Genomic DNA, 12,724 nt, shown 5'->3' with positions numbered 1-12,724 from the left:
CTTTCTGGCAGCCTTGGTCTCAGCCCTGGCTCCCAGGTGGTGCCCCAACTGCCAAAGTGGGAAGAAGCAGTCCCAGTTGTAAGACTGATAAAAGATCAGGAATCAGGACAAGAACCTGAATTCAAAAGAGGGGGGCAGCCCTAGCTGGTTTGGCTCAGTGTATAGAGCATCGGCCTGCAGACTCAGGGGTCCCGGGTTCGATTCCAGTCAAGGGCACATGTCCGGGTTGTGGGCTCAGTCCCCAGTGGAGGGCGTGCGGGAGGCAGCCAGTCGGTGATTCCCTCTCATCATTGATGTTTCTCTCTCTCTCCTCTCTCCCTTCCTCTCTGAAATCAATAATAATATTACAAAAAAACAAAGTGGGGGGCATTTTGATGCAGGTATGAGAAATCTGAGGCCACTGGCTAGGTGAAAATTCAACTTCCGGGTCACGGGACTCTCTGTGAAGGCAGAGGTTGCTGCTTGTCAGAGGCAGGTTCTAAAATATCAGTGGTTGGTGGCTGGGTGCTGAGGCCTGACCAGTGCTTGTAGGTATTCACAGCATGGCTCCTTGGATGACTCACTGTGCCCAGGTGCTGGTGGGCACATGGCCTGGAGACCTTTGCCCTGCAATCAACTTCAGCCTGATATCCTGGTGTCATGTCACTTGGGAGTCTTTTTATTCTAAGAAGTTCAGTCCAGAGGGAGCAAAAGATGCCATGCCTCAGAACAGAGCCAGGCTGCTCTGAATCTGACACCAGATGGCGGGAGGGGTGGTGGCTGGGTACAAGTTCTGAAGGAAACCCAGTCCCTGGCTGACCTCCTCTGGGCTGGAGGAGGTGGGGGCATTACAACAGGCAGAGCAGCGGTGTGGGCAGGTAGCAGGCCAAGGTTTGTGCTCTGGAGTTTTTATGGTGAGATACTGGGGCTCCTGGAAGATTTTGCCTTATAGGCAACATACCAAAGTGGACAGGGCTGACATCCCCAAGCATACCCCACCCAGGACTGTACAGGAGGGTAGTTGAGGTGGACCTCAGGTCACATTCTAGAGTGGAGGTGGTGTGAGCTTCATTGTATATGAGTTTTAAATAACCAATTGTGTTGGGATACCAAAAGTGTCCCCAAATGGGTGCTGTACAGTGCAGGATGGCAGTCACTGCACCCCATCATTGCACTCTCCAGAGGCTAAGGGACCAGCAGGTGTAGCAGAAACCACAGGCCAAAGCTCCAACTGGAGCCTGAGTGAGAACGATTACGACTCAGATGGTGGGACATTCTGTGGCTTCAAAGCCACGTGTATTATATCTCATTTGGTGAGTTGTCAGAAGTTCCAGTTTCCCTGGCTCAAAGTAAAATCACTTTGGGTCTTAGTTTAATTCTGAGGTTGAATTACCTCTAGCCATCAGGAACTGGGCTGGGGGTGGTCCTGAGGCAGGGACCGTTTGTTGTGTCAACTGACATGCAGGCCCATGTGCCAGCTGACCTGGAAGCTGAGCTGAGCAGCAAGGGAGCACCCAACTGGGAGCTCAGCTCTGGACCTGCCATCAGGCCAACCAGCTTGGCCTCCAGTCCCAACCCCTCTCCTCCTGCACAGGGGGTACAGAGGCCTAGTGCAGTGTCTGGGAGCTGGGCCAACTGCCCCACAAAGGTCACCTCACCCCATAAAAGCAGATGGCCTGCAGCAAGTCCAGTCCAGACTGTGCCTTAAGGCAGGCTCTGCCCAGTCCTCAGGGTTAGGGTGGGTCAAGGACACAGCTGATGATAAAAGGCTGGTCATTTCACCCAAGCAGGCAAGCTTCCAGGCCATTGTCAAGCAGCCTGTGCTTTTTTCAGGGGCTGCAGGCTCGGGACACCAGCAGCAGGGCCTGAGGTCTGTCCCCTGGAGCCTGGCTTTCAGTGACATAGTCTGTTTCCACCTCTGTAAGGTAGACCCTAGTTTACCCACTGATAGGCCACGGAGAGGATGGAGTGAAGTGAGGGCTGTGAAAGCCCCCCCGGAAAGTATGTTTCTCAAGAGCTTGTGAGTTGTTTATTGTATCATTGAAACTTGGCACAATGTGGTACAGATAAGATGATCTACTTTCTGTAACTTTATCATCATTACTATTTTCCACATCACATTTCATATACACATATCTCTTGAACATCAGCAGACTACTCAGGCATTTCTGCAATTTTAACTATGGCTCTGTTAAACTTATAGCTCAACAAACTGCGTTGGGAATTTGTAAGTATATTCTACTGAAGATGTGCTCATCACTTAAACTTTGTTTTGGAAAATAATAGATTAATACAACTGATAGTTTTAAGCACTTAGAACTCAGATATAAGTTAAGGGTAAGAGGTGATACCAGTGAACAAAAGGCAAAAGCCAATTAACATAAATGTATTCACTTATCATGGAAAAAAATAATTTTAAAAAAAGTCTACTTTCTATAGACACAAGCAATAGAAAAAAGTGCATGTTTTAGTAATCAACCTGAACTCTACACAGCATCCTAGTGCTTAGTCACATGACCAAAAGGTTAAGACAGTGCCATTTATGTAATGTGCTCTTACATCTCAGCTGAGCAAAGCTAGTATTTAACCGTACAGATCTTATATATATAATTTGGCCTCTCCAACTAAGAGACCTTACATTAGGAGGTATTATTTCAGAGAAATGAACTCTTGTAAAAATGCCTAGGTCTTAAATACTTAACTTTATAGTTCAACTATTACCATGTAGGCACAATATGCCTCTATTTTCAGAGTTAAAAAAAAATCCACCACAATTTAGTTATAGTCAGATCTTTATTTAAGAATCTCATCTGCCAACTTAGCGTTTTCCACCAACACGGGGAGCAGAAACCTTCACAGGCTTCACAATCTTTTGCTTAGGTGCTGCCTTTGTGGGAGCCTGTAAAAAGATATATTATGTGGTATTATTTCATGCAACTTTCTTTTTTAATCACTTTTTTGCAACTCTTATGCCTAGTGTGGGATATGGAATTGTATCCTAACAAAAAAAGGACATTAGTCATATAGGACAAATACTAATTTCTGTGTTTTTTTTTTTACTATGCTTATCTAAATTGATAACACTGAGAAAAGCTGTGTAAACTCTATTATTGACAACTTTTCTGTAAATTTCAAAATAAGCTTTAACAAACAAAACACCCAGAAACCAGTTATGAACATCATTTTCATTAGAGCCTTGCACTGAATTCTTTAAAAAACCCGAAACTTTTTATTTACCACAATTTGGACTAAAATTAAGTTTTCTGCCTGGACAGTACGGCTCACTGGTTGAGGGTCGACCTATGAACCAGGAGGTCATGGTTTGATTCCCATGCCCAGGTTGCAGGCTTGATCCCCAGTGGGGGGTGTGTAGGAGACAGCCAATCAATGATTTTCATCATTGATATTTCTCTTTCTTCCTCTCTGAAATCAATAATACACACACATTTTAAAATAAGAAATCCAAGACAATTCCACAATTACCTTAGCAGCAGCCATTGCTGTCTTTTTAGATGCTTGCTTAGCCTTTTTTGCTTCCTTGGCAGCCCTGTAGGGTTAAAAATAACTTAAGGCAAAGTGCTTTACTTTTTAAGGATACAGATTATTAACAAGGAGCTAGACCGTTTTGGAAAAGTAAAATGATCATATTTTTTTTCCCTATCTCCGATTATTTTTAGGATAAATCCAAGGGGGCTGTCAATGTTATTAACCACCAAGTCAGTTTAACATATACTAGAAATTGTACAGCAGCATTAATTGCATGTAGAAATTTCAACAAATCACTTAGAGCCAAGCATGTCAAACTTGCGGCCCGACATGCTTGACTTATTAAGACTGTATTATAAACTCCTGATTATTAAACCTAAATAATGCTCATAAGGAAGGCTTCCTCACCTGATAGCTTGTTCTCGCTGAGCTTTCCTAACTTCAGGCTTCTGGTTCCTCTTGGCCATTATATCAGCAAGAGATGCACCAGTGATGGCCCTCTGGAATTTGACTGCACGGCGGGTTCTTTTCTTTTGAATTTCTTCCTACAGAACAAAAAGATGGGGAGGACACTTATGAATCGTTCTCCATGAATTTGGGTGAGAAATGAATCAAGTCTTTGAGGCAGGGTAAATAAAGTCTTTTAAGATTATCATTTGTCTTAGTCCACTTGGGTTGCTGTAACAAAATACCAGACTGAACAGCTTATAAACAGAAATTTACTTCTCACAGTTGTGGAGGCTGGAAGTCAGGATACCAGCATTCTCAGGTGAGGACTCTCTTCCTGCTGTAGCTATATGCCATATGTTGGAAGCGAGTAGGGGAGCTCTCTCTGGGATCTTTTATTTAAACCATCTATTACAAATCCTGACCATTTTTTACTATAAAAAGTGGAACTCTAAGAAAGTTAACTGGATAGTACTTTAAAAGAACTGTTTATTAAGGCAGGAATATGCAAATATCTTTACAATGTTAAACAGAACACATGGAAAAAACGGGACATTTGTGGTTACACTAAAATGCTCATTTTACTTTAAACTTTTTACTGTGATGAAATCTTATATAAAATTCCACTATTTGCTTATTTACACTTTTTCCCATTTCAAATACATTTTAAAAATATTCTTATTGTGGTGAAATATATAACATCAAGCTGACCATTTTAAAGCATTTTTAGTGTACAATTCAGCGACATTAAGTACACCCACAATTATGTGCAACCACTACTATTAATCTCCAGAACTTTTTCATCATCCCCAACAAACTTTGCACCCATTAAACAATAGCTCCCCCGCAAACTCTACTTTGTCTTTATGAATTTGCCTACTTTATGTACCTCATAAAAGTGGAATCATAGAAGCTGGAAGCTTTTTAAGGCTGAATAATATTCCACTGTATGCATATACCACATTTTGTTATTCACAAATCCACTGAGGGGACATTTGGGTTGTTTCCACCTTTTGGCTATTGGGAATAACAGTGTTGCGAACAGCAATGTACAAGTTATCTGCATAAACTCCTGCTTATAATTCTCGTGGGTATATAGTTAAAAATGGAATTACTGGATCTCACAATAATAATTGTTTAAAGTTCTGAGAAACCACCAAAATGTTTTTCCACAGTGCCCGTGCCATCTTACACGAAGCAATGCACAAGGGTTCCAGTTTCTCCACATCCTCATCAGCATATGGCCACCCCACTGGATGTGTCAAATCCACTTTACCCCAAGGCTCCTGCATACTAATCCTACTGCCACAGCACTCAAACCTTTTCTCAAAAATCTCCGTCACGCTAAAAGAGCACTTCAAAAATCACACCCAGTCTTGAGTGTTCTCAGGGGAGTCGAAAACTCCACTGACATCTATGCCTATAAATATAATAAAAACCAAGTTACCATAATAATTAGCTTCCATTCACTATAACACTTTAAATTCTTCCAAGTGCCCTATACCCAAGTATGTTTAATGTAATTTACCTGACTTTGGCAAAGGGATGCTTCAAATTTCAACTTGGCATTTACTGTGAGACTAATAAGAAATATAAGGAGACACTTTACATTAATCATTTTCACTTCACTGTTTGACAATTGAGACTTTCACACACTGTCTCCTTTAGTTACAATTTTACAGAGCAGCAACCGATGATCAGAGATTAACCAACTACAGAGGTTGCCCACAACATCAAAGCGCATTCCACTTACCGACTGTCCCTTTTTGTGCTTTCTTCTGTAGAGGACAGTCCAGTTTATCTGCCGAGGATTCCTCTTGGAAAGGAATGCCGACTCGCATTTTGCATTAAGAAACTGGAAAACCTGTTGCGACAAGGTCCAAGTACAGAAGTTACCTACTCAACTAGGCAAAGTAGGAAAAGGCTGAGCTTGAAATCCTTAGTGCAGGGGTCCTCAAACTACAGCCCCCCGAGGACACTTATCCCGCCCGCTGGGTGCCGCTACCTGTCCTGCTTAGCAGCCCCCAGGCCGCAGTGCGCATAGGAATTTGCTCATAGTTTTTTTTTTTTAAACTATAGTCCGGCCCTCCCACGGTCTGAGGGACAGTGAACTGGCCCCGTTTAAAAAGTTTGAGGACCCCTGCCTTAGCAAACTCATTTATAGTTCTATACCCTCATTTTACCAAACCGAGGCCCACAGAGACCAGATGGCTAGTGTCACACAACTGGCAGGTAACTAACTGGGTGGCACCCCGAATATCTGCATTTTCAGTGGATAGAGCTACCGCCTGCGGACTGAAGGGTCCCAGGTTGGATTCCGGTCAAGGGCATGTACCTTGGTTGCCCGCACATCCCCAGTGGGGGGTGTGCAGGAGGTAGCTGATGGATGTTTCTAACTCTCTATCCCTCTCCCCTCCTCTCTGTAAAAAATCAATAAAATACGTTTTTTAAAAAAGAGCCGGCAAAGCCTACCGCCCGCAGCAGGGGAGGGCGGGGCGTCACCTTCTGGGAGGCATCTGGTTCCGGTCCCTCCCGGGATGCCAAGCGGTCCGGTGAAACAGCCAGACTTTATGGCCAATTTTCCTCACACCAGGACATTAAAGTCACACAAACTCCTAATTTTCGACCTGAATCACACCAGACCAAAGCTCAAAAATGGTTCGCTTATTCTGATCCCGACCACCGCACACAGGGTCCCTGAGGCTTGAAGCAAGCCTTTCGGGGACCGAGAATGACGGGGTTACATGAACCGCCCGGACCGAACCAGTCTCCCTTAGGAGCACACATCACCTTCCCGTCGGTCCTGGCATAGCGCCTCCCGTGTCCGGGGTAGATCTTGTACCCACTGAAACTGCACAGCTCGACCCTGCAACGAAAGCGAAAGCGCATCAGGGAGGGTGTCTACGGCAGGGGCAGGCCATGTGCGGGCCGCCGGAGAGGCCATCTACCCGAGATGGAGAAGGATTGGGATCAAGGCGCTGGCTTACTTCATGGCTGCGGCCGCCGGAGAGCAGGAAAGATGGTGAAGAGAAGGAGAGGCTCATGGGAAGGACGTCATGAGCGCAACCTCCTCCCCAATTCCCGGCCCTAACCCCGGGCGCTCGGTGATGACGTCACGCCCAGGCGCCTGCGGGACCTTTGAGGAGGGGTCGCCTTCCCTCCGAGGAATGAATTCTGGGGTAGGCGGGAGGGCGTGGGGGGGGGGCGGGGGGCGCGCTCTGGGGCTGAGAGGGCGTGCGGCCGGCGGTGGGTGTCGGAGTCATTCTCTCCTACGGTGCCGTGTGGCTGGGTTGGTTGAGCGTCATCCCGTGAGTTGGGGGAGGTGTCAGATGCCTGGGTTTCTGGCTTGATCCCCCGTGGGGGCCTGCAGGAGGCAGCCCATGGATGTTTCTCTCACATCAGTGTTTCTCTCTCCTCCCCCTTTCTCTAAAATCAATAAAAACATTTTTTTTTTTAAAAAAAAGAAGAAATGACCCAAATATTTCTCAGAAGCATTTTACATAGTGTCATAAAGCACAGGTTTACAACACCCTCCATAATTTATTTTCCTGACTTTATCGTTACACTCTCTTTTATAGGCAAAGGCGCAGCTGTATTCCATTCTCTTTATTTATTTATGGAGCAATTCTGAGCCAACGTTGGTGCTCTTCTCAGCTCTGTATACCTCCCGAGAAGCTACCTTCTCTTCACTGTTCTTCACCTTTGTACATACTTCACCTGCTGTATTAAATTCCTGTGGTTGCTATTACAAATTTCTACAAAACTGGTAGCTAAAACATTGGAAATGTATTTTCTTTCCATTCTGGAGGTCAGAGGTCAGAAATCAGTATCACTGGACTGAAATCCAGGTCTCTGTGCTCCCTCCAGAAGCTCTGGGACAGAACGTGTTCCTTGCTGCGCCAGTTCCCACCCAGACAAACCCTCTCCAATTCTGAACCCATAAAACCTGTGAGACCATATGTGTTTATTGTTTTTAAACCACTATGTTTTGGGAATAATTTGTTAACATAGCAATGGATAATACAGGAGGTGAGGCAGTGGTGAAAATGGGGAGGAAGGATCATGTTTGTGTGGGAAAGGGTCAATTGTTGCAAGACTCAGTTCAAGATGCCACACGGCATTAAGGTGGAACCGTGTAGTGGGAAGTTAAACAAGATCAGAATAGGTTATATTTATGTACCTATAGTAATAGATAGTAGAACATGTGGGATAACATCACCTTGTGTCACAGGCTGGCTACTCTGGAAGCATTTACTGAGACTGAATTTAGGGTGCAAGATATTTATTAGGGATCAGTCCTGTGAAAGGGGAAGAAAACAGTGTTAGGCAGAAGGTAAATACTTTGCTGGCCCAACAAAACCCCAGTCAGCCTGCCAGGAGCTCTGGAACAGTTGCTGCCTGTCAATAACTTTGGGCCAAATGATCCACCTCTGTACACCCAGGGTGCTTAGTCACCAGAGGTGCGTGGCCCAAGTAATGACCTAAGGGAGTGGTTCTCAGCAGCTGAGCCAGACCCCATGACCCCTGCAGGCTGCTGCTGGCCACGATGCCTGATGGGCAGCAAGCCCTCGCTTGAAGAGGGCTCTGGGCGGCGCATCTCTGTTTACCACCCCTAGAAACCAGGAAGTGCATTCGGAGTGTTTTTTCCCATTAACTCTCTCTCCTCAGGTGTAGGCGGGGGCTTACTTTTTTACATTCTACCACCTGAGGTCCCAGCAGGCTGGTCAACCCCAAGACTCAGGCCTGGACTTCAAGGAGGCCTTTGAGAGCAAAGCCCAGTAACTAGGTTAGAAAATGACATGTTTAATAGTTGTACAGCTTTAGAAATTACGAAGCTTTCTTTAAAATTATGAAGCTTTAAGGAGGGCCGCGATGGCTGCCAGAGTGGGATTGAGTGAGGGGCTGGAGGGCTCCACCCGCCAGGGCCACCTCCTCCGCCCTCGATCCCAGCTTGGCCGCCTGGGGCCCAGCTGTTACAGGGAACGGGCCGGCCGTGCGTGCGAGCCGCAAGCCCTGAACGCGCCAATTGGACCGAGGTGCTGCGGCTGCTGTGGCCCAGCTGCGCTCTGACGCCGCGGTGGCCGTCCCCACCCACACGCTGTGGGCCTGGCCTGCTCTGCGAGCTGCTCAGCGGCACTGGGCGCCGTGTACCCCACAAGGGCCACGGCGAGGCCAAGCCGCTGTGCCCGGGCCGCGTGGGTGCCGTCTAGGTACTGTCATGTGAAAGTCCTCAAGGGGCTCCTGGGAGACCTGTTACCAGGACCAGTGACCCTGGTGATGGCAAGCTTGGAGGAGCTCAATAAGGACCTGAACCCCTTCACTCCTCTTGTAGGCATCCGGATTCCTGGTCATGCCTCCATGCAGGACTTGGCCCAGATGTTTGGGGGACCACTTGCTCTCACCAGTGCCAGCCTCAGCTCCCCGGCCAGTTCTCTGAATGTTGAGGAGTTCCAGGACCTCAGGCCTCAGCTGCCCCTGGTAATTGATGGGGGACGGATTGGAGATGGCAAGAGCCCCGAGTGTCCCTCGGCTCATCTTTGGTTGACCTGTCTGTGCCCGGGAAGTTTGGCATCATTCGTCCAGGCTGCTCCCCCTTACAGGGATCCTGCTGCTGAGTCTTGGGAGACAGGAGGGCCCAGGGACTGATGCTGGACACTATGTGTCTGTCCACTGGTGGCTGACAAGGCCTCATTTGCAGAGGCCACTGGGGCCACAGCGTCACTAGTCTGTCTGACTTTCATGGCAGTTTGTCTTTTTCTTTTTTTAATATATTTTTATTGATTTCAGAGAGGAAGGGAGAGGAAGAGAGAGAGAAACATCAATGATGAGAGAGAATCATTGATGGGATGCCTCCTGCGCACTCCTTACTGGGGATCGAACCCACAACCCTGGCATGTGCCCTTGACCAGAATTGAACCTCGGACCCTTCAGTCCCTAGGCTGACGCTCTATCCACTGAGCCAAACCAGCTAGGGCAAGGCAGTTTGTCTTTATGAACATTGTAGCCAGGCCCCAGAAGAAACTGGTTTAGCTTCATACCTGGGGAGGAGGAGGGCTATATTTATTGTCTGTAATTTCATATGTCAGCCAAAAGCTGAACAGAGACTTTAAGAGCAACAACAAAATAAATAAAAATAAAAATAAAAAATAAATAAAATAATGAAGCATTAAAATGAAAAATCATGAAGTATTCTTCAAATTAAAAAGTATAAAGCATTATTTTAAAAACTATACATCTAATTAAGCCTTCATATCTAACCATCAATTATATGAAATACTAGAGGCCTGGTGCACAAGATTCGTGCACTGGGGTGGGGTGGGCATGCCTCAGCCAGGACCCCCTCTCCCAGTCCGGGACCCCTCAGAGGATGTCTGACTGCTCGCTAAGCGAGCAGTCAGACATCCCTTGCGTAGTCCGGGGCTCTCATAGTCTGGGGCTCTTACCATCCAGGACTCCTCACTCCTTACCACCTGCCTGTAGTGGAGGCGGGAGAGGCTCCCACCACCACCGCTGCACTCACCAACCATGAACCTGGCTTCTGACCACCAGGGAGAGCGCCTGCGTTGAGCGTCTGCACCCTGGTGGTCAGTGCCCCCTGGTGGTCAGTGCACCATTCAGTCTATTTGCATATTAGGGTTTTATTATATAGGATAGGGACAGAGGGACATGTGAAATGACTCCACAGGAGTGCAATAGGCATCTGCAGGGTAACTGAATTTCATTAACAGCATGTAAATGGAGAGAGAGAGGGAAGGAGGGAGAGAGAGATTGAGAGAGGAAGTACCTATGGACAGGACTAGCTGCATAACTAATTTTCAGGGCCCAGTGTAATTTTCATGACCTCCAGTGTGGGGTCCTTTTTACCAAGAGCAGGAAAAAGATGCTTTAAAGGTACTACAATATTAAGCTATTTCCTTTATTCTGCAATCTCTTGACCTTTCAGGGTAGGTATTTTTTTTTTCACTTGTTAGGAGGGGTGGAGAAGTAGGGTCAGCCATCCCTTCCACAGTCCTCCTGGCCCAGCCTACAGCAAGCCAGCAATGCCCTGGGATGCGTTATGTACCTGGATCCAGGATGTGGGGATCAAGCTGCAGGTGGAAGGCAGGGTGGTGCTGCCAGCTTTGGAGAGAGGGCAGGGAGAGGCGGAGGCTGGCATCAGTGGACTGTGGAACCCCTGACTCTTTAGGACCTGTCCCTAGAGAGGGAGGAGGCCCCAGGAAGTGGGCCCACATGGGAGCTGAGGCTCCAAGTCCCAAGTATGTGCTCTATCATCCCATTATACTTCACCTACAAAACACACATTCAAAGGTACAATTATTAAGACTTTCAAGAAAGCGACTGCAGAGCATTAAACCTCAAGCATGGGGTGCTCCTGAGCGGGGCCCTGGGTGAAGACACTGGTTGCACAACTGACTCTGCCTATAGATGAAAAATCCAAGTGCCTCCTCAACCAATTACAATGTATGGATCTTATTTGAGGCACGATTTGAACAAACTAGCTGGACAGGCAATGAGGTAATATGAATACAGGTAGGATTTTTGATGATATTAACATGTATTGTTAATCCTTTAGGTGTTATCACTGAACTGTCATTATGTTTAATTTTCAATAGTTTACCTTCAGATATATACTAAATATTTACAGATGAAACAGCAGGATGGCTGGAATTTGCCTTAATAATATGAGGGAAGGTCTAGTCGGTAAGGGCCTGGATGAAAAGTGATTGACCAGCAGCAGATAATGGTTGAAGCTGGGTGTTGGGTAGGGGAATAGTCTCTATATTGTGATATACTCTTTTAATTACTTTTCCATGATCAAAAGTTTCAAACAATGATAATCTACTTTGGACAAAAGATTTAAGTCCCATAATTCATTCCTGAAAAATAGGAAAAGTAAATACCACCTGTATTAGCCTATCTAATAAAGAGGGAATATGCAAATTGACCATCACACCATCACAAAGATGGTGGCGCCCACAGCGGAGGATGGTTTCCATAACACAAGATGGCTGCACCCACAGCGGAGGTCGAGTTCCACTAATGAGCCTTAAGGAGCAATCAGCAGGGACCTGAGGCTGCATGGTGCTGGGCCAGGGTAGGGGACCTGAGCCTGCGCCCCCTGCCTGGTGGGGCTTGACAGGGGACCTCAGGCTGTGCCCCCCCCCTACCCGACAGGGCTTGATGGGGGACCTCAGGCCGCATCCTCCGCCCCAGCACCAGGCTGGAGGACCTCAGGCTGGCCTCCCGACCCAGCACCTGGCCAGGGGACCTGAGGCCGCACCCCCCCCCCACCCAGCGGGGCTTGATGGGGGACCTCAAGGTTCACCCCCGCCCAAGTGTTGGGCCAGGGGACCTCAGGCTGCTCCCCCTGCCCTAGGCCGGGGGACCTCAGGCCGCACCCCCCACCCCGGCACTGGGCCAGGGAACCTGAGGGTGCGCTGGGGGACCTGAGGCTGCGCTCCCACCCGGCACTGGGCCAGGGACCTGAGGCTGCACCCCATACCCACGGGGCTTGATGGGGGACCTGAGGCTGTGGCCCCCACCCAGTGGGGCTTGACGAGGGTGGGGCTGGCTGGGTCTGGATCTTGCCCAATAGGGGTGGGGCTAGCTGGGTCTGGGTCTCGTGTGATTTTGAGGCACCACGGGTGGCAGGGACTTGACTCTGGGTCCTGCGGTGTGCCCCAGACTCTGACAGAAGGAAGATTTTCATATACATTTACTAATTTTCTTTAATCTCTGACACTTCTATTATAGAGAAAGGGCAAATAGCAATATTAAAATATTTCCTCTAATCCCCTTTTAATGTGCAAGA

At 47.5% G+C, this 12,724-nt stretch overlaps 1 protein-coding gene and 1 pseudogene across 3 annotated transcripts; one reads left to right on the top strand and one right to left on the bottom strand.

The window, feature by feature from the left end:
- Positions 1–1,988: 1,988 nt before the first annotated feature.
- RPL24 (ribosomal protein L24) lies at positions 1,989–7,340 on the bottom strand. 2 transcript variants are annotated; one of them, XM_080658187.1, is made up of 6 exons: positions 6,900–7,340; positions 6,703–6,778; positions 5,666–5,776; positions 3,874–4,010; positions 3,463–3,526; positions 1,989–2,878 (listed from the first exon to the last, which is right to left on the bottom strand). In XM_080658187.1, the coding sequence occupies exons 1-6, from the start codon at positions 6,902–6,904 to the stop codon at positions 2,798–2,800; spliced, it is 474 nt and encodes a 157-aa protein (XP_080514313.1). In that variant the 5' UTR covers positions 6,905–7,340; the 3' UTR covers positions 1,989–2,797. The 2 variants fall into 2 exon arrangements, with proteins under 2 accessions (XP_080514313.1, XP_080514312.1); XM_080658186.1 differs by lacking the exon at positions 6,900–7,340 and having other exon boundaries at positions 2,708–2,878; positions 6,703–6,859.
- A 585-nt stretch (positions 7,341–7,925) lies between these two features.
- LOC308241221 (threonylcarbamoyl-AMP synthase-like) lies at positions 7,926–9,527 on the top strand (annotated as a pseudogene). The gene is made up of 2 exons: positions 7,926–7,941; positions 8,768–9,527. The product of its transcript is annotated as a threonylcarbamoyl-AMP synthase-like (transcript).
- Positions 9,528–12,724: the final 3,197 nt, after the last annotated feature.

The sequence above is a fragment of the Plecotus auritus genome (genome assembly GCF_963455305.1).
Source record: "Plecotus auritus genome assembly, chromosome: 2".
NCBI lineage: Eukaryota > Metazoa > Chordata > Mammalia > Chiroptera > Vespertilionidae > Plecotus > Plecotus auritus.
The sequence above is the reverse complement of the archived record's forward strand: the minus strand, read 5'-3'. Positions and strand labels throughout refer to the sequence as shown.

Excerpts from the sequence above, each read along its gene's own strand:
- RPL24 (XM_080658186.1), bottom strand. The coding sequence starts at position 6,801 with ATGCGCTTTCGCTTTCGTTGCAGGGTCGAGCTGTGCAGTTTCAGTGGG. Across the intron at positions 3,527-3,873 it reads CAGCGAGAACAAGCTATCAG|GGCTGCCAAGGAAGCAAAAA; the intron begins GTGAGGAAGCCT and ends TTAACCCTACAG. Across the intron at positions 2,879-3,462 it reads CAGCAATGGCTGCTGCTAAG|GCTCCCACAAAGGCAGCACC; the intron begins GTAATTGTGGAA and ends ATCTTTTTACAG.